At 38.9% G+C, this 27,012-nt stretch overlaps 1 protein-coding gene across 1 annotated transcript; it reads right to left on the bottom strand.

Moving 5' to 3' along the window:
* Window positions 1–24,520: 24,520 nt before the first annotated feature.
* Window positions 24,521–26,628, bottom strand: BT62DRAFT_1013993 (cytochrome P450; the record flags this gene model as incomplete). The annotated part of the gene is made up of 11 exons (XM_043178138.1): window positions 24,521–24,599; window positions 24,658–24,825; window positions 24,902–25,018; window positions 25,074–25,155; window positions 25,206–25,395; window positions 25,455–25,468; window positions 25,523–25,631; window positions 25,691–25,806; window positions 25,857–26,005; window positions 26,060–26,384; window positions 26,445–26,628. 11 exons carry the CDS (start codon window positions 26,626–26,628, stop codon window positions 24,521–24,523), a joined length of 1,533 nt encoding a protein of 510 aa, XP_043032926.1.
* Window positions 26,629–27,012: the final 384 nt, after the last annotated feature.

The following is a 27,012-nucleotide window of genomic DNA, read 5'->3' as shown; positions in this document are numbered from 1 at the left end:
CAAGAAGATAGTTATACTAAAATTGAGAATTATTTTGTAGCTGAGAAATGCTAAAAGCTAGGGCATTCAAGTCATCAGGCATCACTTCTTTTCTATTTAAACTTTGTAGATCCCATCAATAAGAAGTCAGAAACAGATATAAAAATCAATAGTGCCTTGGAAGAAACAGTGACCACAACAGAGTGAACTGATATCTATAGTAGCTGAGCTATCTCAGGCAGATTTTTAATTTGAGCAAAGCAACTTAGTCTATTTGGCTAAGAAGTGTGCTTCCATCTCACCTATTTATAAACATGTTTGATGTTCTGAAAAGTCTGAAAACAGTGAGATATTTATAGTTCTTTAGCTAAAACTAACAGCAGTCACAGCAACAAAAGACCAGAGACTGACAACTCCCTTATTTTGCTTGGGGTAGAGCACTTCAAGATAGGCAAGAAATTCATGAGTAGCAATGTCAGTCATTGTGAGTGAGATAAGAGAACTTACATAAAAGCTTACAAATATCTTCTAGCTCTAAGTGAAATAGCTAATTATGAGATATCTTGGCAATAGCAGATCTATAAATGTATTCAGAAGTGCAAGACTGGCCTCAAGGTCTTGAGACATAGACAGAGTATGAGAGTGAAGAAGGAAAGACTAGATAATCTGTGTTCAAAAACATCTAAGGGTGGCTATGATAGGTGACAGGCCAATAACATGCTGAAGATTTTTTTGAAACTCAAATATGCTATTCTGCAGCACTGATCAGTTCATCCATAGTTCATATTTACCAAGTGATAAGAAAAATCAAAATCCTTATCAGCTTTGTTTCATTTATCAAAGAACTCCAGTTTTTCTCCACAAACTGTGACAATGAGCATTCTTCTTTTAACAAACAGGTCTCTATTTATCTCACTTCATTGTAATCTCTATTCTCCATGTCTACTGCTGACATTGATTTCCTTTAGACTCATAGTTGCTTGCTTCTGCAAAGTCTGATCTGTCTAAGATCCAATATAAATATGGTTATATGCATAACATGGGTCTTTGATTGAATCCAAGAAGCATGACAGATAATACACATCTTCCTTCAGTTTTGAGTCTTAGAAGGTCATGTGTAACTTCATTTTCTCTTCTATCACTGATAGTATCCATCCATCTTGCTTTATAACATCCACTCAGGCTGGCTTGGAGCACCATTGGTCTGTCCTCAGTTTTTTCTCATCATGCTTGATACAAGCAATCTCCTTATTATATTGAAGAGTGAATAATCATTTTAGATAGAAGAAGAGAGGTGTAAGATAGGCAGTAATTGATGTTTTCTTTACAGTCAGTTGTACAGTGTGCTCTATGGTTGCTATTGCAACAACTGTTCATCACCTCTTCATTTGAAGGGGTCAATATTGGGCTGATGATATAAGTTCTCAATTTTGAAGATAAATATCATTAACAGTTTGTTATAATTTTTCTATCTTTTCCTCAATTCAGTCTCTATTTATGCTTAGTCAGAGTGCTAAAGACAAATGCTCAAGACTGTAGGATATAGCTTAGTCATCACAACTGGCTGAGTCTATTATTGTCTTTTAATGTGACAATACTGCTCAACAATGCACAACTATCCTTTTGTGTATGATAGTAATGCCTTAGGACAATAAGCACAATGAACTCAGATACATACAATAAGTAGTAGTATTATTAGCAGACCCTGTATAGTATTTAAGACTACTCATTCTGCTGATAAATCCTCAGCTTTGAGCTAAAGTTTATTCTTACACCATTCTATACTCAAGCCAATTTCAAGACCTTGTGACACACTGATCAGACTATGCATCAAGTGAACTCAGCTGATCTTTCAAAGTGCAAAGAGACATCTGTTTATCACATGTATCTGTTCATGTGATGCTTGAATCTAACAATTAGCTCAAAGCTGCTCCTTTCTTTTCCTCATGCACTATAGTGTGGAGAAAACCAAATGCCCTCAATCAACATATCAGACTCTAACTTTAACCAAGAGTTCTTCAAACTCCTTGCATCTATTGTTGGTACCTCATTAGGATTATTGGTGATCATCCAGCTATGCAGAGGATGTCACTCAATCACTACTTGGATCATCAGACATTACAATGAGTTTCAATATATTTGGCAAATCCTATAAAATATAACTCCAGACCTTCCACTATATGACATCCCAGAATCCAGATAAATGTTCCACCAGCCCTCAACAAACCCCTTACCTGAGGCCAAGCCTAGCAGCCTGCATCAGAGGGATATTCAAGAAGAACACCAATATCCTCTCAGAAGACCTAGCAGAGACCATGACTCTCATGTCACAGGATTCAGAAACCCTTAAATCTCAACCTTCATCCCCAACTAGGAGCACAACCTGAGTGCTCTCCTCTCTTCCACTGCCTCTCATATTCAGAGAATTGCTGACCATACCTGAGATTCCCTCAATGCCACTCAGGTGGCTTCAAGATCTCATGCCACAACACCTTAAAGCTAGTCTCAGAGCACCATCAGTCTGGCCACCTACTCTGTCAGGACAAGTGGTGGGCTGGGGAGGATGCCCTCAGACTGGCTCACTGATAAGTGACAGTACTGGAAGAATTAAAACAAGATCATTCACAGACTCTTCTCCATATAAAATCTTAATGTCTCTTTCAACTATAATAAGGCCCTTCAACAGGAAGAGTATAGACAGCAAAATGCTCTACAGCCAGTTCACAGTGAGCTTCAGGAGCATCTCCTCAAAGAAGGCAGACAAAGGAGGGAAGTGACTGCAGCTGCTAAGTATGACCAGCAGCATCGAAAGGAGCAGCAAAATATTGAAAGAGCTTGACTGACATAGGCTGACATCTCCAACTGATATAGACTCCAGTCCAAAGTCATATCCATACTTGCACCCATCTATACTGACTGTTCTCTCTTGACCCTGGTCTTTAAGGAACCCAGCAGCAGCTTCAACTTCAAATACCAAATGCATAGGTGAGATGAAGGAGTTATTACCATCAAAACCAGAATAGGAGGTGATAGAGTCCCTTCTCCTTCTTGGAACAATATTCCAGAATCCTCTTGATGCCCTCCAATCCTTCAGTATCCTCCTCTCCAACAAACCCCTAGTGCTGACACTATATTTAGTGATAATGAGTCTATTCTTGGACACTATAGACTTTGAACCTCTGATAATGCTCATATCTCCATTCATACTCTCTGAGGATTCCTCAGGAGCTGAGTGATCAGCCAGCTTCTTGATAATAGACACTGACAGAATGTCTGTCTCTATCATAAGTGAGTGATGGCAGTATGAGCAATGGGAGGCAACTGATATGATTCCAGTATTGGGAGTTGACCTATGGGCACTTATATCAACACATCTGACTTTTCAGACCCCACAGATAGGGATAGCACCAAGCTAGAGCAGCAGATCAACAATGATAGTATGATCACTTGAGAGAAAAGGGAGTTCCTTTGACCTGCCCACTATTTTCCTTCTTGAGAAAGAGGAGGGCAAGTCCAAGAGTGATAACACTGAGGAAAGCAAACCATCCTGAAGGAGAGAGGAGCTGAGTTATAGTCTCCAAGAGGATATAGATAAAGAAGAACTGAAAAAAGCAATACAGAAGGCTAGGACAAGCAAGTATCAGGAGTTTTATCTGAGAGGGGTGAACTTTTTATAGCATAACAACAACTAGTTGATATTATGCCTCAGACAATTATACTTGCATTCTGAAACTAATAAAAAAATAGAAATCCTAAGACATATAGCTACAGACTATGCTACACAATGATATAATGAACAACATTCTAAAGATCCAGTAAGCTGACCTCCAGCATACTAAGAGCCTCCACACATTCAGCTGATGCTGTGATCACCTGCCATCACCCCAAATTGAGCTGTATACATGGCCTCATCAATTCAAAGTATATTTTTATACTTCACCATATCTTTCCATTCTATGATAATCTGGCTGTTGAAAACTTGACTCCAGCTGATCAAATCTCCAAGCACATACTAAAATCCATAGACTGGCAGAGAAAGCTGAATATTAGGGGCTCAACTCTCTTCAGATAAAGCAACCAGGAGTGGAAAGAGGAAAGAGCCAGTGCAAGATGATTCTGAAGCCACACAACTTGGATTCACAGTGCAGAATGAGGTCATTGTTCAAAAAAAAGCAGCATCACCAGAGAGCCCAGTGGTAAATGACAACTTATTACACTCCTTTCTCAGACCACTGATTGAATGGCAGTGCCTCCCATTCTCAGAATGGCCAAACCTGATAGGCACATTACCATAAGATGCTGCTATATTATAGTGCTGACCCAACTTACTATGAAAGTCCTGCCCTTTTAAAAGGGCTTCTAATAATATTGACCAATTCCTGATCGACTGTGAGCAGTACTTTGAGGTATACATTAGGTTTCTTGAGACTGATATGAACAAAGTCATGTTCACTGTCTTCTATCTTAAGGAGAAGGCAAAGACCTGGTGGATTCTCATTTCTCTGAACTTCCAATTGTCAACTTGAGAGCATTATTACTATCTCTCATGGCTGGTATTTAAACAAATGCTATATAACAAGTTTATTGATCTGGCAGTCCAAGAAGTCTATAAACAAAAGATCAAGAACTACAAGATAGGGGATAAGATGGTGACTGATTACTTCAATAAACTCAAATGACTTGCAAAGCTTGCTGGAATATGAAATAACATAGTGAATGACAGAAGGATAATTAAAGCTTTCAAGAGAGGAGTCCCTTCCTCATATATTATGATGATCTCAGCCATCGGTATCAAAGCCCTGATGCTGGTCAGCTATGACAAATAAAAAGAATGAATCATCAAAATATATAAGGAGCATCAAAGACAAAAAGTAGAATTGTTGACTCTGCAAGATAATTTAAAGAAATCAACTCTATTAACCCTGAACAACTCTAAACTATTAGAGACAACTGCCAGGAAATCACAGAGATCCTCAATGGCCCCTGTCTATGGCATGCAGAAGACTGAAACTGAAACAACTTACACAGAGGTAGGAAAGCTCATGAATATAGATCGAATGAAGAAAAAAAGAAAGTGCTTCAACTGTAGACAAAAGAGCTACATAGCCAAAGACTGCTCAAAGAAAAAGTGAATCTGAGAAGACATCTGAGCTCAAATTGCCAAGCTACAGAAGGAGGAAGAAAGACTCAATGTAGAGACAAAAATAGAGGAAGTAAAAGACAAGACTGATCAGTGAGTGATTTTACTAAACTGACCAAAGGACTCTATGGTATGCAATTTATAGCTACTAGTCAGACTAATAGTATTTCTATAGCTACTATGCCTACTGTATCTGCACATTCAAATATACTCTAACCTAATATCTTATACACTAAAGAATTGCCTAAAAAGAAAACTCAAGCACTTAAAGGCTGAACAGAGGCAGCAAGCCCCACTACATGACTCAAACTATTTGATACAGAATGGACATGGACAGCCATCAAAGACACTAAGGATGAAGCAATGGCAAAGACTGTACTATAAAATTGGATACACAAAACACAAGTAGAGAAAGTGGTAGATAAAATGATCAGAGAGGTGCAAAAGGTAGAATGGTGCTAAGCTCTAGAATGGCTCAATAAACTCCAAGGACCATGAAAGTTCATTCATCAGTCTAAAATACCTGAATGAGACCTTCTTGTCAAGGCTCAGATCAAGACACTTACAGCCTGATCAGTCCATGCTGTGACCACTCTGATTGACAGCAGTTGCACAAAAAGCTCTATCAATCAGATCTTCATCAATCAGCACAATCTCTCCACTAGAACTACTACAGCCCCAATCTCCATTTATAATGCTGACAGGACTAAAAACTAAGCTAACTCGATTACTGAATTTGTTAAACTTAGACTCACAATTAGAGATCATTTCAAAAGAATCAACTTGGCAGTAACTGACTTGGGAATCAAAGAAGTTTTCCTTGGACATGACTGGCTGATCAGACACAATCCTCTGATCAACTGAAAGAATAGGAAAATAATCTTTGCATATTGCAAGTGCTGCAAACTCCCATTTGAACTATCAGATGAGGATCCCAAAGATCAATGAGATAAAGAAATAGAGGATGGAGAGACTATCTTGGCCATTAATCTTCAATATGAGATCCACATTCACATGATACATTATGCAAATAACCTAGCTGCTAAAGCCAATGAATAAAAGAAGGAAAAAATATTTAAAGAAATGATACCTGAATGAGCATGCAACTTTAAGGACTTGTTTGAAAAGGAGAGCTTTGATGAGCTCCCTGAGCCCAAACCTTGGAATCACACAATTGAGTTAATCCTGAATGCTAATGCCAACCTCAACTGCAAGACTTATCCACTCAGACATAATGAGCAACAGGAGCTTAACAAGTTTCTGAATGAAAACTTATCCAGCAGAAGGATCTGACCATCAAAGTCTCTCATGGCATCACTTTTCTTCTTTGTCAAAAAGAAGGATGGCAAGCTCTGCTCTATCCAGGATTACCATAAACTCAACAAGATGATGATTAAAAATTGCTATTCTCTTTCTCTAATCTCAAAACTAATAGACAAGTTGTGGGGAGCTCAATATTATATCAAACTCAATATTTGGTGGGAGTATAACAATGTGTGCATTAAGGAGAGAAATGAATGAAAGGCCACCTTCTGCACCAACTAAAAACTATATGAGCCAACCATAATATTCTTTAGACTCACCAACTCTCCAGCCACATTCCAATGGATGATGAATGACATTTTCAAAGATCTCATCACCACCAGAAAGGTCACTATTTACCTCAATGATATTTTAATCATGTTGAAAGCAAAGAAGGAGCACAGGAAGCTAGTATGACAGGTGTTAGCTCTGATGAGGAAACACAAGCTGTTCCTCAAGGTGGAAAAGTGTGAATTCAAGATACTTGAAACTGAGTACCTCAGAGTCATCATCAGTGAAGGGAGTATCTGAATAGACCCTGTAAAGGTAGCAGAGGTAACAGAATAGCCCAAGCCAAACAAGAAGGAGTTGCAGTCCTTCTTTGGCTTTACAAATTTCTATCGACAATTTATCCAAGACTACAGCAAAGTCATCTGGCCAATAACCCAACTAACCAGCAATACTCCCTGGGCCTGGAGACCCTCACAACAGACAGCATTTGATAACTTAAAGCAGCAACTTTTCAAAAACATAGTCTTCATAATCTCCACACAAGAAGAGAGATTTCAGATGGAAGCAGACTTCAGCAAAAGTGCAATAAATGCAGTCCTCTCTCAAGAGCAAGATGAAAAATGATGCCCTGTTGCCTTTCTCTCAAAAGCACTTATGGTAATGGAAAGAAACTATGAAATCTATGATAAGAAGTTGCTTGCAATAATGCTCACTCTAAAAGAATGATAGCATTATTTAATCAGGACAGCCCAAATCTTTGAGATCTGAACAGATCATCAAAATTTATAGTACTTCTGACAACCTCAGAAACTTAACTGAAGGCAAGCCCAATGGGTGACTAAGCTCAGTCAGCACCAATACACATTATATCACAAGGCCAGAACTGCAAACAAAAAAGTGGATCTGCTCTTATGGCAGGCAGATCACAACTAAGAGGGAAAAGACAATGAAGAAGTCACATTGTTGAAACCTGAGCATTTCAGGGCTATGATAATGCCAACAGAAAAAGAGATATATGAATGAATTAAGAGCATGATCCATAACAACCATAAATAAGATTAATGAATGGCCTCATCTCTTAACTATGAATGAGGAATGACAAGAGAGGGCAGATTGATCTATTACAATAGGCAAATCTATATACCTAGAGACTGATTCCTCTGTGGTGAAATCATCACCACTCATCATGACTATATAATGGCCAGCCACCCTAGCATTGCTAAAACCAAGGAATTGGTGTTATGAGAATACTGATGGCCCAAGATAAGTAACATTATCATCATATATGTCAAAGCATGTGAAGTATGTCAATAAGAAAAATTATCAACCTAAGCATAACCAATACCATTGCACCTGAATGAGATCCCATCATCACTCTAGACTCACATCTCTGTTGACATGGTCATCGAATTACCAGAATGCAATGGCTATAATGCTATTCTTGTCATAATCAATCAGTTTTCAAAGGCAATCATTCTGATTGCCTGCTTGACAGAACTCACATCTAAGAGATAGGCAAAGATCCTGTGTGATAAGGTCTATGCCAAGTATGGCATACCACAAGTGGTCATCTCTGATTGTAGACTGCAATTCATATCAAAATTCTTAGACAATCTTTATTGACTATTACATATCACATAAAATGCCTCAATAGTATATCATCCACAAACAGATGGCTAGACAGAATAGACCAATCAGGAGATGGAGAAATATTTGTGCCTCTTCATAAACTATCAGCAGAATAACTGGATGGAGTGGCTAGTGTTTGCTGTCTTCCAACACAATAACTGAGTACATTCTATTATAGGAAAAATGCCTTTCTTCATTAACTATGGCTGACACCTACACATTATGCAGACTGAGCAACATCAAACCTCTACACCTGCATCAACAGACTTTGCCACCACTATAGCAAAGATTTATAAAGAAACCAAAATGGCTTTTGAAAAGGCTGCATCAGCCATGAAACATCAATATGACAAGCACCATCACTTTGCATATAAATATCCTGTCAACACCAAAGTCTGGCTCAATACCATAAACCTTTATCTTTCCCACCCTAAATGCAAGCTCACTGACAAATGAACTGGCCCTTTCATGGTCCTCTCTAAAATCAGCCTGTCCACCTATAAACTCTGCCTACCACTAATATGAAAAATACATAATGTCTTTAATGAATTGTTATTGATATTATACATTGCACCCACATTTTCAAACCAAAAACACCCTCTGCCACTGCCCTCTGATCTCATTAATAATAAAGAACATTATGAAATCAACCAGGTTTTAAATCATAAACTCTGAAAAATCAAAGCAAAGAGTGGTGGAACAATGACAACAGTTGATTACCTGATCAGTTGGAAGAGCTATGGCCCTGAATCCAACCAGTGGGTAAACAAACAACAAATAAATGCTGCTAACATGATTTATGACTATAAATTAATCTTAAATTAAGCTATTAGGACAATGGTCTTAAGGAGGAAGTAATGTTATGATTTTTCTACTTTTTCCTCAATTCAACTCCTATTTATGCTTAGTCAGGGCACCAAAGACAAATGCTCAAGACTGTGGAACATAGCTTAGTCATCACAACTGGCTGAGTCTGTCATTGTCTTTTAATGCAACAACACTGCTTGACAATGCACAACTATTCTTTTGTGTATAATAGCAATGCCTTAGGACAATGGGCACAATAAACTCAGATACATACAATAGGTAGTAGTATTATTAGCAGACCCTATACAGTATTTAAGTCCACTCATCCTGCTGGTAAATCTCCAGCTTTGAGCTAAAGTTTATTCTTATACTATTCTATACTCAAGCTGATTTCAAGACCTTGTGATATACTGATCAGACTACACATCAAGTGAACTTAGCTGATCCCTTGAAGTGTAAAGAGACATCTGTTTATCACATGTATCTGTTCACATGATGCTTGAGTCTAACACAGTTTTCTTTTTTACCATAGGCATGGAGACTAGTATTTATGTTTGCTCTTTTTTTGCAGATTGCTGCAGTATTTATACACTTACCCAATCTCAGTGAGCACTATTACAATGATGTCATGTGTTTTTCTAACTTTTTATCCAGCTGTTCTCTCAAGATCCATATATATAGCAGCTTACTATTTTATGGCTGTCACTTTTTACACTATTATCTGGTGAGTGAAGTGCTATCTTATTATCATCTATCTAACATCTGGAGTAGGACAGCCCAACTTTTAATACTATTTTTAATATTCCAGCTGAATCTCAGCAAAACCCAACAATATAAACTCTTTTGTGTCACAGCTCTATTCATCCTTGTTTTCACAATCCTTATAGCTTAGCTGTTCTGGGTCTGTAAATCAGAGCCAGGATGAAAGGACATGCAGAGCCTGCAGTGTATCCTCAACAAGCAAGTGGCTATCTCCCAACTAGTCTGTAAGTTGATTATCCTCTAAGTATCATCAGCATGTCTGTTTGACCTTATCCCATCTGACAGCCAACATGATTGCAGATCTTATATTGATTCTTGCCTCTCTAAAACTCCTTGTTGGGCTAGAAGACAAATGTCTTCAATATTATCTCACAGTCATCTTTTCAACCTGCATCATGATGACCATTGTATTCCTTATTCATATGATCTACATCCTCACTTTTCATGAAGCAAAAGTGGTCATCTCAGCTATAGTCAAGGTATATGGACTTCCTAATTGCATTGTCACTGTCAGAAGGGCTAATGATAAATTAGGATTGCATTTCTCTAATTGTGTGTAACCTCTCTGTGGTTGTTACCACATCCATAAGTATTCAAGAAGAGTCACAGGATAGCATGACTCAGAAAGGACAGCTGGCATCAATATTCTTGCTTCATACATCCTCATGCACAAAGATGTGGTGGTGACTCACCCCTTTAGAAAATTCATGATGATACAGATTAATGATATAATTACAGAGACAATAGAAGCTTCAATGATGAATATAATGACTTATAGTAATAAGGATTTGGATGGTGAGTCAGATGTGTATGCACCTATTGGGCTTGACTCTTGTATATAAGATAATAGAGACAAACCCTATAGACTTGTATCTGGATTAAGTTACTATATATGACTGGACTCAGGATATTCATTGATATCTGTCACTACCAATACATGTACTTATTATGGTCTTTAATATCTTGCTCAAAAGTTGACAATCCCCATGTATTCTAATATACATACTGCTGTATTCATCAGATTTTTGTATCTTGTTTGCTATCCACTGAGCTATGGGTAAAGGTCTTAAACCTGTGCACTTCAAGAATTGATTTTATAGAATATCTTGTCTACTATAAAAGTCACAATTGATGGTACTTAATCTCAAGATATATTTTATTCTACTATGCATATGCAGGTCTCATATTTTTATTGTTCTTCTCACATCTCTGACTTCTTTCAATTGTGCTGGCAAAAGGTGCAGGATCAGATTGCTCTCTAAGCCTGAGTAAGCAGTTTACAATCACATGCATAAGCAGATCTCAATTTTAATTTTTCTTTTTGCTTCTTGCTATTACTGCATTCCTACTGGGCAAAATTGGATGCATTTCCAGCTTAAGTATGTTCCAACATTCTATTCTTCAATGATGCTGACAAGGCAGTATCAGTTTGAATAGCCTGCCAATTTTTTCAATAATTTCAAGTGCAGCATTGAATGTCCAATCTATAGCTGGTGAGTATCAAGTTTGTGAAGAAAAATAGCATTGTGGATGCTGTACTCATGATCTTTCAGTTTTTTGGCATGATTTCTCATATATTATTATTATTCAAAGGATAGTATCAAGAGATCAATAGTGAAATCCAATCATCACTCCTTCAATAAATTGATTTTCTTAGACAGTCTTGGAATCACACTGCATCACTGATGCTCCATCAATTACATAGCCTCTGTGATATCATTCTAGTCTGCTTTTCTGAATCCATTTAAGATGCCAGTTATCTAATTAATCTTGTGTTCTGTTATCTCCCAATACAATAGTGCTGACCACAGAGCCAGATCTATAGGAAAGAAAAGACAAGATAAGCTCAATAACATTGGCTGTACTCCTATTATTGATTCAGCATGTATACTTTTTTTCTATTTGTACAGAGGGGGAGAAAGTTAAAAAAGATGGTATGCCTGAGATGTGCTGTTGTTATATGCCTCAGCTCTGCAATCAATGTTCTAGTTTTCAGCTATGTAGCTGCCACCAGGACCATTGCACTTGCTGTGTTCAGTAATTCACATTCTCTTGGTGCTAGTTCTCATTTATGTTGTATCTGGATTCTTCTATTCATGACTTACTGTTGATTACTTTTTATGAATAACATACTCTATCATTGCACTGCTGTGGTTCCTCAGTATCATGAGGTGAGAGATGAGCTCATTACAGCCAAGTTTGTGATTGAGGAAGATGGTATTGGATTTGGCTTGACTGGCATGATTTGGAGTGCTGGTCCTAGTGTCAATTCTCTAAGAGGTGATACAGTGCAGGAGAGAGCTAGAGTATAGTTCAGGAAGGTGTAACAAAGTGATGTACATTCACTCTATATATCTATAATTTACAAATGGAAAGGTGTACATGTTCATGTTTGATATTAGCAGATACTAGAGACAGATTACCAAGAGAGAAATGAAATATAGTCTCCATATAACACATACCTTGGTGTTATCCTCTTTCTCTTCTCTAAACAATAGTAAGAAAAGATGCAGTCAGCTTTCATAAATCTAGATAAATGATTTCACAAGACCAAACAGTAGGAAGTATATAATACAAGCACATACCATTGATATAATTTCTGATAAATGCAGCATCATTATATTAGACTAGCCATAAAGGTCTTCATTGCAAGCTCAATTGAGACTCCAGAGTTTATCTAGATTGACTACCTCAAGACCTGAGCTAGTCAATCTAGATGAATGTCAGACTCCCAGGATCCAAAGCATAGCTTGGGCAGGTTCCTTGGCATCAAGGCTTGAAGATACTGTTGCTTGGTAATGAGGAGAGGAGATGTTGATTGATCTCTTAAGCAGTAAAGTGGGACTTTGACATAGCATAGAGAAATCTTATCAGGAAAGAGAGTATGCTAAACATAATGTGATAGTTGACACATCATTAGACTAGCAGTCCACATAGAATACAAGAATATGATGAGAAAGATGGAAGTGAAAAAACCATCAAAACCTTTTTATTTAAATACAGGCAAACTGAGATATCCAGTGACCTCATGTTACAACATGAGATCTCTCTCATTGTAATTTTTTTCCCAGTATTTCTCTAAGGGTATAAAATTAATCATAGTCATTCTCATGGTCAAAACCTGAGAAGTTGAGTACAACACATTGAATAGAAAATACACAGGGTAATATAAGAGTAGAGGGCTGGTACAGAACATGGGAGTTATTATGCATTATTGGCTTTGGTGATGCTGACACAGGGAAGGATGGTAATGATAAAGACAATAGCATCTGTTTTCTTAAGCTATAATTGATTCAGAATCAAAAGAGTATAGCAGAAGTAATAAGTTAATCATCTCTCTTGCTGCTGCTATTGCTCAACTTTCAAGCAGAATCCTCTTGAGACAACTGAACTGATACAGTATTCAGGCTATTGTTCAACAGGTTCTATAGCACTGTGAGAAGATCCAGTGATGAGTGTATCAGCCAGCATCAAGCATAGATGCAAACTCATGATATTCAGGTTTGGAAGTATTCACTGGAGAACTGTCTGATAATGAGCTTTCCAACTTATATTCCTATTCAGTGTTGATATTGGTGCAAGTGAACATGTCTGACAGTTTCTCTTCTGACATTTTATATTCTTCCCTCAGCCTATCTCCTATTCTGTATTGTATCCATGTAATCTCTATCTTAGTCAACTGAGATGGATCTATGTCAGCATCTACAGTAGCAGCAGTCAGAACTGGAGTACACAAAGTCAAAGAACCAAATGCACCAAGCATGCATGGAGAATCTGATGGAGCATACCAGATAGAGCTCAATCCTTGCAGACCATTAAGATTGACAAGCTCAGGCTCACTCAGAGCCTCAAGCATGACTTTGGGTTGCCAGTTTGATTGCTGTGCAAGAAGCAAGATAACATGCATGCAGTAGGACATACCAATAATGCCTATAGCCTCAAGAAATTAAGGCAATATAAAGTTAGGCAGAGATGGAGAAAGAGTGAGAAATGAATAGACCAGATGTGAAGCATTTTATTGTAGACTCTACATGTGTCTTTGCTCTGGACTCTGTATAAGGAGGCCAGTAGCCAGAAATGGTATAGTGAGAGTTTTGGGAAAGCAAGGACTTTCCATTGAATCATCATCAATAACAGAACATCCATTATAATAGACAGTCTCACCAGAGTTAAGTGGATTCCCTGCTAAAGTCAGTAGCTAAGATCACTCATGATAATATCTATTTTGACATAGGCACTCAGAAATCTTTAGCAAGATTAAGAGATTCCTGTTGTTGTGAGAGCCAATCTTCATATGCCCATGATATATCAAAACATATCAATCATATGTTCAAGAACTGTTGAAGTTAACAAGGTAGGAGTGTGAACGTAGTGAACAAGGAAAAAGTTTTTAGAAGAGAACTGATGCTAGGATAAAATGTCATAATGTTACTACATAAGTAATAAATACAATTGACTATCTCACAATGCATATGGTCAGGAGACACCAAAATTATATGCATTTATAGATTTATGCAGAATCAAAATAGCATGTGATGTGACATGTGACTTTATGTGACAATATCATCATTGCTCCAAAATACTGTCAGTGGCTTTTGAGTCAGCTTTCCATGCATCTCCTTGAATAATGCCCCTCTCAACTTTCTCAGCTGTGGTATTAATCCACCCTGGTCATCTTATGAAACACAAAATGCCTCCAGCTTTTGAATAAGCTCAAATCCTTTCCTTGTAATTATCAAGATCTGTTCTTCCTCACTCTCCTCTTCCTCTTCTTCCTCCTCATCATCATCAATGACAGTTATTTTTCTATTTTCTACTGCAATATCATGCTTGACAGCAGCAACAATCTCCTCATCTATTGGCATCACCTCAAGATCTTCAGTATACTCTTCTGCAATAGAGTTAACCATCTCTTCAATAGTTAGAATAGAACCAAACATGCAATTTCATTGTTTCAATTCGACAAGATGATCCTTCAACATTATCTCTGCTATCTGAAGCTGTTGAATAGAGGCAGTTTGAGTGGGAGATGTGTTTATTTTTGACTGTGACAAAGAAGCCAACTGATTGACTGCCTCCAGTGCTTTACCAACATCATTCTCTGCATTCATAACAGCCATAAGAGCAGAACATCAGTCAGCATCAGCATATTAGTTTTCAAGCAGATCCTGCAATGCCTGTTTGATCTCTGGAAGCATGTATTTGTCTGTTAAAGCAAAGTCACAAACAAAGTTCCATACAGACTTGAGAAGTGAGGCATCTTAGAAATCATTGGATGGTGTGATGGACTGTGACTCAGATGCATTGTCAGGCATTATGCCAGTGTGTTTCCAGCAGTTTGCTATTATTTCACTGCTAACATTTGCCCAAGCATCACAAGTGATAGTCATAGCTTTAAGGAGATTAAGCTTAAAGATCTCAGACTCTCCAAGATCATCAAGATCAAGTGCACAGATACATATGACATTTTAATAATGTGTCTTAAAGCAGCAGATAATACTAGCATCTAGCAGCTGAACATATAGAGTCATATTAGGCTCAAAGAACTCCAGCTTTATGTTATGGAGTGTATAAGTGATGGAATACCCTTGAAAGTTGTTCAAGATCAGCAGAACCTGCCATATCTCTTCATCTTTAAATCAAACATCTTCACCCACTCTGTAAATATTTCACTCATCATCCAGGCCTTCTTGTTATTCCAATAATAGAATCTCATTGCCATTGGACTCTTTTTCTTGAAACACTATAATTGCTTTGATTTGCCAATGAAAACAACTAGCATCTGCTCACTCCCATCTGCATTTACAGCAAAACACATGGTGATGCAGAACTTATTCTGTTTTTGTCCACTTATAGAACCAGATGCCAAGGTATGATCTGAGATGGCAAAGATAATAAGACTGGATTCATTAATATTCTATCTGTCCCATATCATATATTTCACCATAATGCTATAAAGATATACATGTTCTTTTTCTACTGCCATCATATCCACTGAGTCTGCTTCTCCATGCTGCCAAACCTCCTGAATCTTCCATGCCTTGCAGAATGACCTCAACCATCTCTCTCCTTTCAAACACTGATCCTTTGGAATATTCATCAGATTTTCAATCTGATTTTGCTTCTCTATCAGCATTGCACTAGTCACAGTCTCATCTCAGAGCTGCATGTTCTGATACCAGGATGCAACAGCATGCTCTACATCAGGTCAGATGACAATATAAGACTTTTTAGATAATAGTGCATTAAGATTCTCATTTGCATGCTGTTCAATTTTTGTATGAGATGCCAGTTTCTATGAAAGAGTTGATTAGGTAAAGAGCAGTGCATCTTCCTTTTAGTTTGTGAAATATGCCACAATATCAGCATGTCAATGGGAAGGATGATTATCAACATGTTTGAATACTATGAGCCAGTCTCCTGTTGTGAGATGTGAGTGAGAGATCTGCTTTGGAGGCTGAGCTGATAATGTGTATATCGAGACTTTCTCCTTCTGTTTTATATGCTCATATGAATTTCCAGGTTTAGCACATGGTTTTCATGTTGGTTCAGGAGGCATGTTTATAGAGATATAGACTGTATCACTTTACAATAATTTTTTTAATATTTGTCATAGTCTATACAAATAAATTATGTTCTTCATTGTTCTAATATATGTATAATATTATATCAGCTTACTATAATTTTTGATCTGACAATGCATATTCCTAACTAGAACCATATACATTATGCAATATGCATTTCTAGCCCATTTTCCTGCTCTCTGACTGCATTCTAGCCCAATCTATATGCAAAGTCAGAATTATGCATTTCGATATCATGTATTATGAGATAGTCAACTGTAAATATGGTCAAGGATAGATATATATAGGAGATACTCATATCTCAGCATTATGGTTGAAAGCTGAAATATGCAGAATAGTGTGACATGCTGAAAAAGAAAAGAATATCAAATAGATAAGTGAATGTGTGCATATCATACTGTTTCTACATCTAACACTCCTCCTCAAAATATAAATGATTCACTTACATGATGCTCAGTGCCTCTGTAAACTTCTTGAATTTTAGATGGGCCAACAGTTTTATGAGGATGTCAGCAATTATATTATCAGTTGGATAGTACATCAGTTTGATATGACCTTATTTAATGGTTTGATGAATGAAATAGTATCAAACTCCAATATGCTTTATTTGTTTATGAAATACTGAATCCTTGGCAATAGAAAGTGCATTTTGACTATCAGAGAAGAGGATAGTAGGGTTTGTTGAGTAAATAGAAGGGTTTACAATAAATATGGAGAGCTCTGAGAGTAGTTTGTGAAGCTATATCATGTTCTTTAATGCTGGTGTGAGTCCAATGTATTCTGATTCACTGGTGGAGACAATAATAATTGATTGCTTTCTTGATGTTCACATAACAGCATCTTAACCCATGAATAGGACAAATCCAGATATAAACTTTCATCTAGACTGATTGGCATATGCTGTGTTATAATAGCCCTTAAGACTGATGTCAGGGCCACTGATTATAAGCTGTTGATCATGTGTACTCTTGAGATAATGAAGGACTCAGAATCCTACTTTTAAGTGAGTTGAATATGAGTCTTCCATGAATTATGATAATGCTGATACTGGATAGCTGATTTCAGGGCAGGATCCAACTGCAACATACATGAGGAACCCTAGCAGCTCACAATAGAGTGCTTTTTCATATGGCATAATAGATCCTGTGAATATGGAGAGTGAATCTGGATTTAGATCAAGATTCACTTTTATTGGCATCACAAATAGTGCTATGTTCTGAACTCTGAATTGTTTTGTGATCTAATCAATATAAGCTGTCTGTCCAATGCTGATAGTACACCTTTCTCAGTCCCAAGTGATATGCATCTCTAAGAGCCAATGTATAGGTTTGAAATCAACTAGCTTGAAATGAGCCTATTTCTTGTTTGAATTGATCTGATTCATTTTAGAAGTCTGTGATGATAGTGAAATCATCTGTGGCAACTGTGACAATGGTATATTTGGTCTCTGATTTGATCCAGTAGAAAACAGCCTCATCTGCATTGCTGATAGTGAATCCTAGAGAGATCATCATTGTCTTTAGAGTCTGATACCAGCCATATCCTGCTTGTTTTGTGCCATACAGATATTTGTGCAGCTTGGCATAAATGTTCTGACCTTTGAGGTGTTCCAGGATTGTAAAGAATTCTTCATATCTGTTTGGAAACTTGATATAGATTTTCTTGGTGATGTCAGCATGCAGGTATATATTTTTGATATCAGCTTGGTCTATAATTGCATTTTGAGAGACAGCCATGGAGAGTAGAATACAGAGAGCAGGAAGATGGACAACTGGAGCATAGATGTTGAAGTAGTCAACATCTTGGATCTGAGAGAATCCTTAGGCTGCAAAATGGAACTTAGCCTTTTCAGGCTCACCAGTTTTATTTTGTTTGATTCAGTAGACAAACCTTATATTCACAATATTTGCATCTGTGGAAACATCTTCTCTTTTTATCACCTCTCATACTTTCTTCTTCTCACACTGCCTTATCTCTGCAAGCATTGACTCACACCATTCTTCTTCATCAGGACCACTCAGTGCTTCCTTCATAGTTACTGGTTTGATATCCACCATCATAGCATAGTCAACTGATGAGTAGCTGTCTGATTCATCATCATCATCTGATTCTGACTCATCTTCAAGTGCTATTGCTGCAATTCCAGCTGTGGTGGGATGTTTGCACAAGTCTGAAGATGTGAGTTGATCAAGTTTCAGGGCTGCAGATCACTTAGGGTGGCTGGGTTGAGAGATAGGATCAGATTCTATATCTGTGAGTGGTTCATCCAGCAGGTTTTTGAAGGGTTTAGAAGCAGTTGATAACTTTAAGACAATAGAGTTGGTATCTTTATCCTTCCCTTTGACTATGAATGATTCCAGAGTCAGGTCATTCTTATTAAAGTATACATTATGTTCAATGCTGACTTTTCACTTTTTGGGCCAGTAAACTCTCCAGCCTTTGGCTTCAGTATCAATACCCACAAAGCAAGTTTCAATAGCATGCTTCCTAAGTTTCTCTGGTGTCTTTACTCAGATCCAACATTGGCATCCCCAAGAGCAAAGACTCAAGATGTTAGGCTTTCTACTAGTTGCCATCTCAAATGGGGTTTTCTCTGATGATATCACTTTTGTTGAGATGCAGTTGTAGATCCATTTGGCATGCCAGTGAGCTTCAGCCCAGAGGTATTTTGATAACTCTGAACTGATTAAGAAAGCTCTGGTCATATCCATCAAATAGCCATTTGAATGTTTAGCAATCCCATTTGACTGTAGAGAATCATATACATTAAGGTGTTGAACAGTCCCCTTTGATTTGAGATACTGACCAAACTCTTTGCTAGTGAATTCTCCCTCTCAATCTGTACCAAGGATCTTGATAATCTCTATATCTTGCTGAACCTTGATCTATATCTTGTAATGTTTATATAATCCAAAGGTATCTGATTTCTTTGATAAGTATTCAGATTTTGATTTGTGAGTGTATAGATCACAGAATGTGCAAACATAGAGGGCTCCTCCTAGTGATGCCACAGACATTAGGCCTATCAGGTTTCCAACAACTTTGTCACTGCTATTTTTGATATATTTATATTAGCCTTGTTTTAGGAATAGCTTGTGCTTTGCTTTGATCTTCACACAGATCTCACAAAATTCTAGTTTGAAGTTAAGATCAAGCTCAATTTCTTCGATATGGCCATCAACATACATGCAATAAAGAGTGGTGTGACTTCAGTGAGCACAAATATTATATAACTTAATAATGTTTATCTTGAGCTTATCTGCCACTATAGCAATATCTGATTTGGCTGCTATAGTTTGCTGTGTATTTGAGGTTGAGATTATATATAAGCCATTGGCTTCAGAGATTTTTGTAATAATCTTAGCATCTGGCTGTGGTATGTGGATGTATATAGTGTGATCAGAGGATTCAATATGGATGGAAAATCCAGTGCAACTGACTTGTGAGAGTGATATAAGGGTGTAGGCCATTTTTGGTGCATGATATGTATTTCAAAAACTCACAATGGTGGGTTTCTGTCTCTTTTCCATGGGAAGTGGTAGTCAAAGATTCTTTTTTCCTATTGCATAGAAAACTTGGCCATTCACAGCTTTGATAGGCTTTAGTTCAATTTTGGTATAGTTTTTGAACCTCTGACATTCAGGTGAGTATGTTTTTGATACTCCACAATCTGCTAATGCCATAATATTCTCCTCTTTTGCTGCATAGGTATTACCTTCAGCTCTATAATCAGATGTGCATATTAATGCCACATTCTTATAATCATTGTCATCAGCTATAATAGCAATAATATGTTCATCATCACTTTTATCAATAGCTGCTGATGCTGACTCTTTTGTCTTTTTCTTCTCCTTAGCCTTGTTCTTTTTTAAAGCTGGGCTTTGTCCTGCCTTTCCACTGCCTTTATATCAACAATCTGCAATGAGATGGCCAGTTTTACCACATGCTAGGTTTGTGCATTTGAGATGAGATCAATCAGGTCTTTTCTTTGACTTCTCTCCAGAGTTCTGGCTCTTCTCTTTGCTCTGTTGTTGAGCAGACATTGCTATATTTTTAGCAGTGGCCTTTGATGCAATCTTCTCATCCCATTCTTCATGCAGGGCTGCAACTAGGATGTCTGATGTCAGGGTCTTTCCAGTAAACTTGCTGGCAGCAGAGAGGGTGCAACAGATATGATCATAGGAAGATAGAAGTGATTTTTGGATTATCAAACTATACTAATTATCTTCAATCTTTAGACCCATCCCTTCAATTTGTTCATGAAGGACTTTCATTTCAGCAAGATGTTCATACATATTGCCTTCATCAGGGCATGTCATGTTTCCAAGCTGAGTAAGGAGATGCTCTTACATGAGATCACCCTTGCCAATCATGACAGCAATGAGCTTCCTCCAGATGAGGGCAGCTGTTGCCTCACCTTTGATCTCATTGAAAGTAGAGTCAGAAATAGCTTTATAAATGATATTATGCATCTTTGCCTCTTTCTGCTCATATTCCTCTAGCTTATCCTCCAGCTTATCCAGATTTTCATCTGAGAGTGGATGTGAAAATGCAGTATCAGAGAACCAGTAAAGGTTTCTTTTGTGCTCAACAGGGTGCAGGGGTATACAAGCTGTTTCTCAGAGGTGCTGGCCAAGGCCCTTGTCCAGGAACTTGGTGGTGAGCTTCTCTGAAAATGCTACTCAGTTCAATCCATCATCTGCAAGCTTTGTTGTGCTAACTAGCTTTATTTCAGTTGTTGTAGACATGCTAGTAGTGAAGCCTATAACCTGTTGGAGTTAATGAGGTAGGAGTGTGAATATGGTGAATAAGGAAAAAGTTTTCAGAAGAGAATGGATGCTAGGATAAAACATCATAATGTTACTATATAGGTAATAAATAAATATGATCAAGGATAGATATGTATAGGAGATACTCACATCTCAGTGTTATGGTTGCAAGCTGAGACATGCAGAACAGTGTGATATACTAAAAAAGGAAGAAATATCAAATAAGTAAGTGAACATGTGCATATCATACTGTTTCTATGTCTAATAAGAATATCAACATAGAACCTCATCCAGAGCCTCTAAGAAGCAGAATGAGACAAAACTGCCAGTCAAGGCTCTTCATATACAAGGAATATCAATGATACTTGAAAAAAGAATGTGTTTTAAGCTGTCCTGTAAACTTTATTAAGACACTGTGCTAGCAAAAAAAAAAACAGACAACATACCTCTGCATTCCATATGCATAATTTCTGAAACTTGCAATAGCATCCAAAATCCTGTGGACCTGACCTAACATCATCATATCATAATCACAAGCCTGCATGTGATGATGAGTCTCATGAAAACTGAAGAAGATAAAAAGAGAAGGCAAAAAGTGCCATCCATTCAAGTTCATCGTTGTTTTTAGACCAGTTGCTGATACAAGATATAACACTTATAGTCTAGTGACCAGCCAACTGTCATGGCTGTGTCAGATGCCCATGTGTATGCTCTCTCACAAAGTAGGCTGACAAAATGCAAATGGTGTCAATCTCAGGCTTTGCACTCTTATGGGATAAAAGGTATATACATCTAGGGTACAACATAGACATGAATGTAACTGATTGTAATTCATAGAAATGCATGATATGTGACAGAGACATCATATCTCAGGCTATCAAGAATGACTTGCTATAACTGCATGAAGAATCTGCTGATAGACTGTCACAAGGAAGTGATATGGCCAGGAAGAATAAGAGTCAGAGCCAACATAGCATTTCAGCAGCTGAAGAGAAGGGAAGAATGACCTGAGTGTTCCAGAGTACACTGACAACTTGAAAATGATGTCGATTTGAGATAATGCTTTGCAGGCTGAAAAGCAGTGGCCAGTCACAACAAGTCAAAAAGCCATTAGTTGATTAATCAAGCATATCAGGAGGTCATGAGAGAATCTGATGGTCATCAAGATAATAACAGCAAGTAAATGAAAGATGAAGCCTATTCCACCAATCATTTATAGTTTAAGGCAGAGATGTCTATCTCCACTTTGTGATATGAAACTTTGTTCTGAAGATGCAGCAACCACCGACCACCATTACATGCTCCTTTACATATATCATTCCCTTAATAATGGACTAGTAGGCTTCATTTTAGTTTACACAAGGATCAATGCTCAAGAACATCAATATTAAAGCAGCCTTGAGGCATGAACTGGGAAGACAAGAAGGAACTTGTCATCATGGATGCCTTCTACTATAGCAACATTAACATCTCTCAGAAATGTGGGATGCTGACATGAATGTTTGACCACTTCAACATGCTCCCTATTGACAGCAAGCAAAGGTTTTCAGTCAGTTCTGCCCAAATGTTTTGGGGTTATAGACTTGAAGAGCTAATATCAGTTGATTCAATGATTTTCCTCAGCTTCATGCTACAGGTAGGATGTCTGGCAATGTCACAAGTACATCAGGTATTTCTTGCAGGGGTCAGACCAGCCAAAGAATCTGTATGACTCAGAAGAGACCTAAAAGAATGTAAGACCAAAGAAATCTCAAAAATAAAGACTTGATGCTTATGTTTCTCAGCTTTTCATCTTGTTAGTGATCTCATGAGGCCAGATCAGCAAGCTGATAGTGAGGCTCCATTCTGTCTACTGTTGGTATACATCAAGATAACCCACAGTGCATATGCCTTAAAATTGGCAACATGCAGCCTACTATGTGTTTAATGAGGAAAACAAAGAGAATCAGATACCTCCTTTGGCATGATACAGAGATATACACAAGAATGCTATTGTCAACACAGGTGGTGAAATAAGGGCAGCAACAAAGGGTTGAGAAGGTAAGATCATTAATTGTCATTTTGAAGTCATCTTGTGTATTCCCACAATCAGAATATTTGAGAGGCTCTCCACCTGTGGGAATGGTCAAACTCATAATGACATGAGCAAGAAAAAAGCATACACAATTTGTTTCTCAGAAATACTTCACTAGAACAACATCTTCATCAAAGTGAGCTGAGTTTGAGAAACTTTCAATGGGCTAGACACTGTCAGATGATAGCTCTGGAAAGGTGCTGCAATAACTCAATACAACCAATGTCTACCAAAAGATTATGGTACTCACAGATGGCCATATCATACTACTTCTATTAGCAATGACTCCCTCCCTTTCCATCCACATCAATGTACAATACCACTTATTTACTCTCTTCTGCTTCAATGGGAAGTGCCAGTTTGTACTACTGGATGTCTTTGTCACCTACAGAAAAGTCCATGTAAGCAAAAGCCATGAAGGAGATAATTTCTTCACCAATTACAGATTTATGCAAGGTTTAGCCATGAAAAAATGGTCCATAGCAAGGTGATTTTTTGAGGCTCAATGACATATGAGCTCATCATATTCCATTGAGGCATCCAAGGTAGGAGTGATGTTTCTACAATGACTGCAAAGGCCTCACTCAATCCATGAAAGGCACATATATCCAGTTTCATTGGTCAAGGAATTTGGGAGTAGCAAGTTAATGGTGGTCTCATGAGCTGGAACCAATGACCCATGTGAAGATAGAGCCGGTCAACGGATATCAATGGAGAAGTGAAGTGTCATAAATGAAAAGTCCCGGTCTGCCCTAAATAACACATGCCTGCTTGATGTAATTTAGCAGAGCCGACATCTGTTTCCTCCAGCTGCACACAGATAACAGCCTCTCGAAATGGGAAGACCACAGCACAGTATACATAAGTACATAATGAAGGAACGCGGTTAGCAACACACATATGAACCTGCTTCATGTATCTGGATACCAGTCTGGCAGTAGTGCACACAATAGCAAGGCCTCTCCTCTTCAGAAGAGCTTATTCTAGTTATTAAACAAAGTAATAGAACACTCATAACAATGTGCAGCCTTCCCGGCCTTCGAAACTTGTACAGTAATTGGCTAATGTATGTATGAATGCGTAGTCTATGGTAATATACACGATGCTATAACACACGCGCCCTGCAACAAATGAGAAATGATAATACTAGTACAGCCCTTTGTCTGAGTATTATACAGCGGAGAAGCCGGATCATTAAGCGAGTGGACAACAGACGTCGATGAAGAAAAAAAAGAAAGTAGGATTAGAAGTCGTGCCGTGCGATAAGCTCCACTGCTCGCATTGACCGAGGTGTGATGTTACACTTAAAGGGTGCGGGGTGACTTTCGTGGGGATGAGTACGGGAGGAGGGGTTTACGAGAACGAACCATTTACGCTTACCTGACACTTCCGTGCATGGGGTCAAACACGAGCTCGTCACCTTTCACTTTTGAGATGTCGAATGAGGCGAGCGCCATCGAACAGACAATGTACATAGTAGCTTGCGCCAGCAGACGTCCTGGGAGCAATATATCAATATCTGGAAATGACCCGCGGAGGGCATTCAAGCTTGCCTGGACATATCCTAAAAGGGACAGTCCGTCAACCAACTGAACAGCGGTAATATGGCCATGTAACAACATACCGTCTACCGAATCCGAAACTAATTTCTCTGGGGTCTTGTTCGGGACTGGGACCAAGAAAACGTTCAGGGTCGAAAGTCATCGGGGCTTTGTACACCTCTGGATCGTGTGTCATTGCCCTAAGAGACAGAATGTTAGTGGACGAAGGCGGAGATACAATCCCGCAATAATCACCATATGTTGGCAAACACGACAGATCCTTTTGGAATGAAATGACCCTCGAAAACATCGTCTTCGAGGGTACCGTGAGGAATACCTAGCGGAAGTTGAGTAGGTCGACGACTAAAATGCGAAAGAGTCACAAACCTATCGGGGCAACAGGGTGAAATCGCACAAGCTCTTTGCAGAGAGCGTTGATATACGGTAGATCTTCCTGGTCATCGAACGACGGCAGCCGGTCGCCTCCAAGTACAGAATCTAACTCGGCCTGAGCCTTCTTCTGGACTTCAGGGTAAAGCATCATGAGAAGAAAGAATGTGTCGAGGACTGCGACGGTCTATCAGGGGAAAGGGTCAGCCCATCGGTAAGCCACCAGCGGTGTTACGCGTAACGTACTGTGTCGGCGCCCGCTATCGTGAAATGGCGTTAGCGAGGAAACTACCTGGGTATTCAAAGTAACAAACCTGCATAGATTGCTCCAGCCGCCCACTTCAGATCATGTTCCTGCACACGTTTAGTGTCATTTTGAAGAAGCAGGTTTGAAACGAAAGATTCTTGAGCTTCACCATTGGCCTAGATCGTTTAACCGAGTCAGACATTATCATGAATAACCTAAGCACGTAGAAACGTACGATGTTCTGCTTGACCATTTCAAAGGGCACGTTGATCATGTTACGCAAATCCTGTGCCCACTGCTTGGCTTTCGACTGAAAGCCTGCACCAGGTAGCCACTCAGGAATATGGCGCACTGAAAGAAGACAGTCAAAAAAGTCAGGGCGAGAAACAGGGCAGCCATACACATCGGAATAATGTCAACTAGGAATTGACCTGGCGTGGAAGCGACTGACAACTCTTCCATCGCGCAGTTTACGAGCGCCACCATTTCATCGTTATCACTTTTCACCTCGTAACCATAAGTGATGCGAAGCACCAGGGCCGCGACGTCCCTGGCGAACGGATCAACACCTGCTTCGACGGGGAAACGGAGCGGAGACACTTACTGTGAGATGTGCGAATGCAGTTTTTCTGGTGAATCGAGAAGCCGTTTCATGAGGTTCACGGCCTCCTGCTCTTCCATGGGGTAGAAAGTCCGAATCGCCGACTTGCTGCCGAGAACGTAGTGAAGGAGTTTACGGTGCGAACGGAAAGTTTCTCCGTAAGGAGCCAGACCGATTATGTCGTTCCAGCCCATAAGCTCTCCAGCCATCACCATCTTGGGACGTTCAGAGTAGATGACGCTTCGTTTGTCGAGGAGCGCATAGGCGGCGCGATGAGAGTTAAGAACGATGAAGGATTGGCCGAACATTAAGAGTGAACAGACATCGCCTTATGAAGTTGGACCGCGTTAGTATCATGGGAAAATAAAAAGAAGGATGGCGCGCGCACCCCAGATGTCTACCCATTTAGCAAAGGTCAGCCAAGGGCGATCGGAGGGCATGTCGAAGACATTGCCAATCAAAGGAAGGCCGCGAGGGCCAGGAGGTAGGGAGCGTCGTTTGGAAATTACACGTTGAAGGAAATAGATGCTTGCAACGAAGAGAATGCAATCGAGAAAGAGGAAAGAATTCATGGTGAGCGGAAGGAAGGGAAATATGAAGGAGAGTAAGAGGGACTCAAGAGAGACGAGAAATTTTCTAACTAGAGTGTGCCCATTAAATACAAAGTAACCCGGTACCTTTTCACCATGCTTCCTCGACGGCCACTGATTAAGGGCTTTGAAATCTGTGGCGTTCATTCGATCTTGACTATAGTGTTTTCACAATCGTGTCGCCACGAAATTGGAAATACCCATCCTGCCTTGCCGCCTCTGACCGCTTCTTCATCGTTCCGAAGGCGGGCGGGCGGCTCTGCGGTCCTTGTTGATCGCGCCTGCAAAAGTGTGTACCGGCGTCTTGCATTCATGGTATTCGCCTTTGTACCACACACGAATGAGGACGGAGTATCGTCGTTTCGA

Source organism: Guyanagaster necrorhizus (assembly GCF_019112545.1).
Source record: "Guyanagaster necrorhizus MCA 3950 unplaced genomic scaffold BT62scaffold_74, whole genome shotgun sequence".
In the NCBI taxonomy this organism is placed as follows: Eukaryota; Fungi; Basidiomycota; class Agaricomycetes; order Agaricales; family Physalacriaceae; genus Guyanagaster; species Guyanagaster necrorhizus.
The sequence above is the reverse complement of the archived record's forward strand: the minus strand, read 5'-3'. Positions and strand labels throughout refer to the sequence as shown.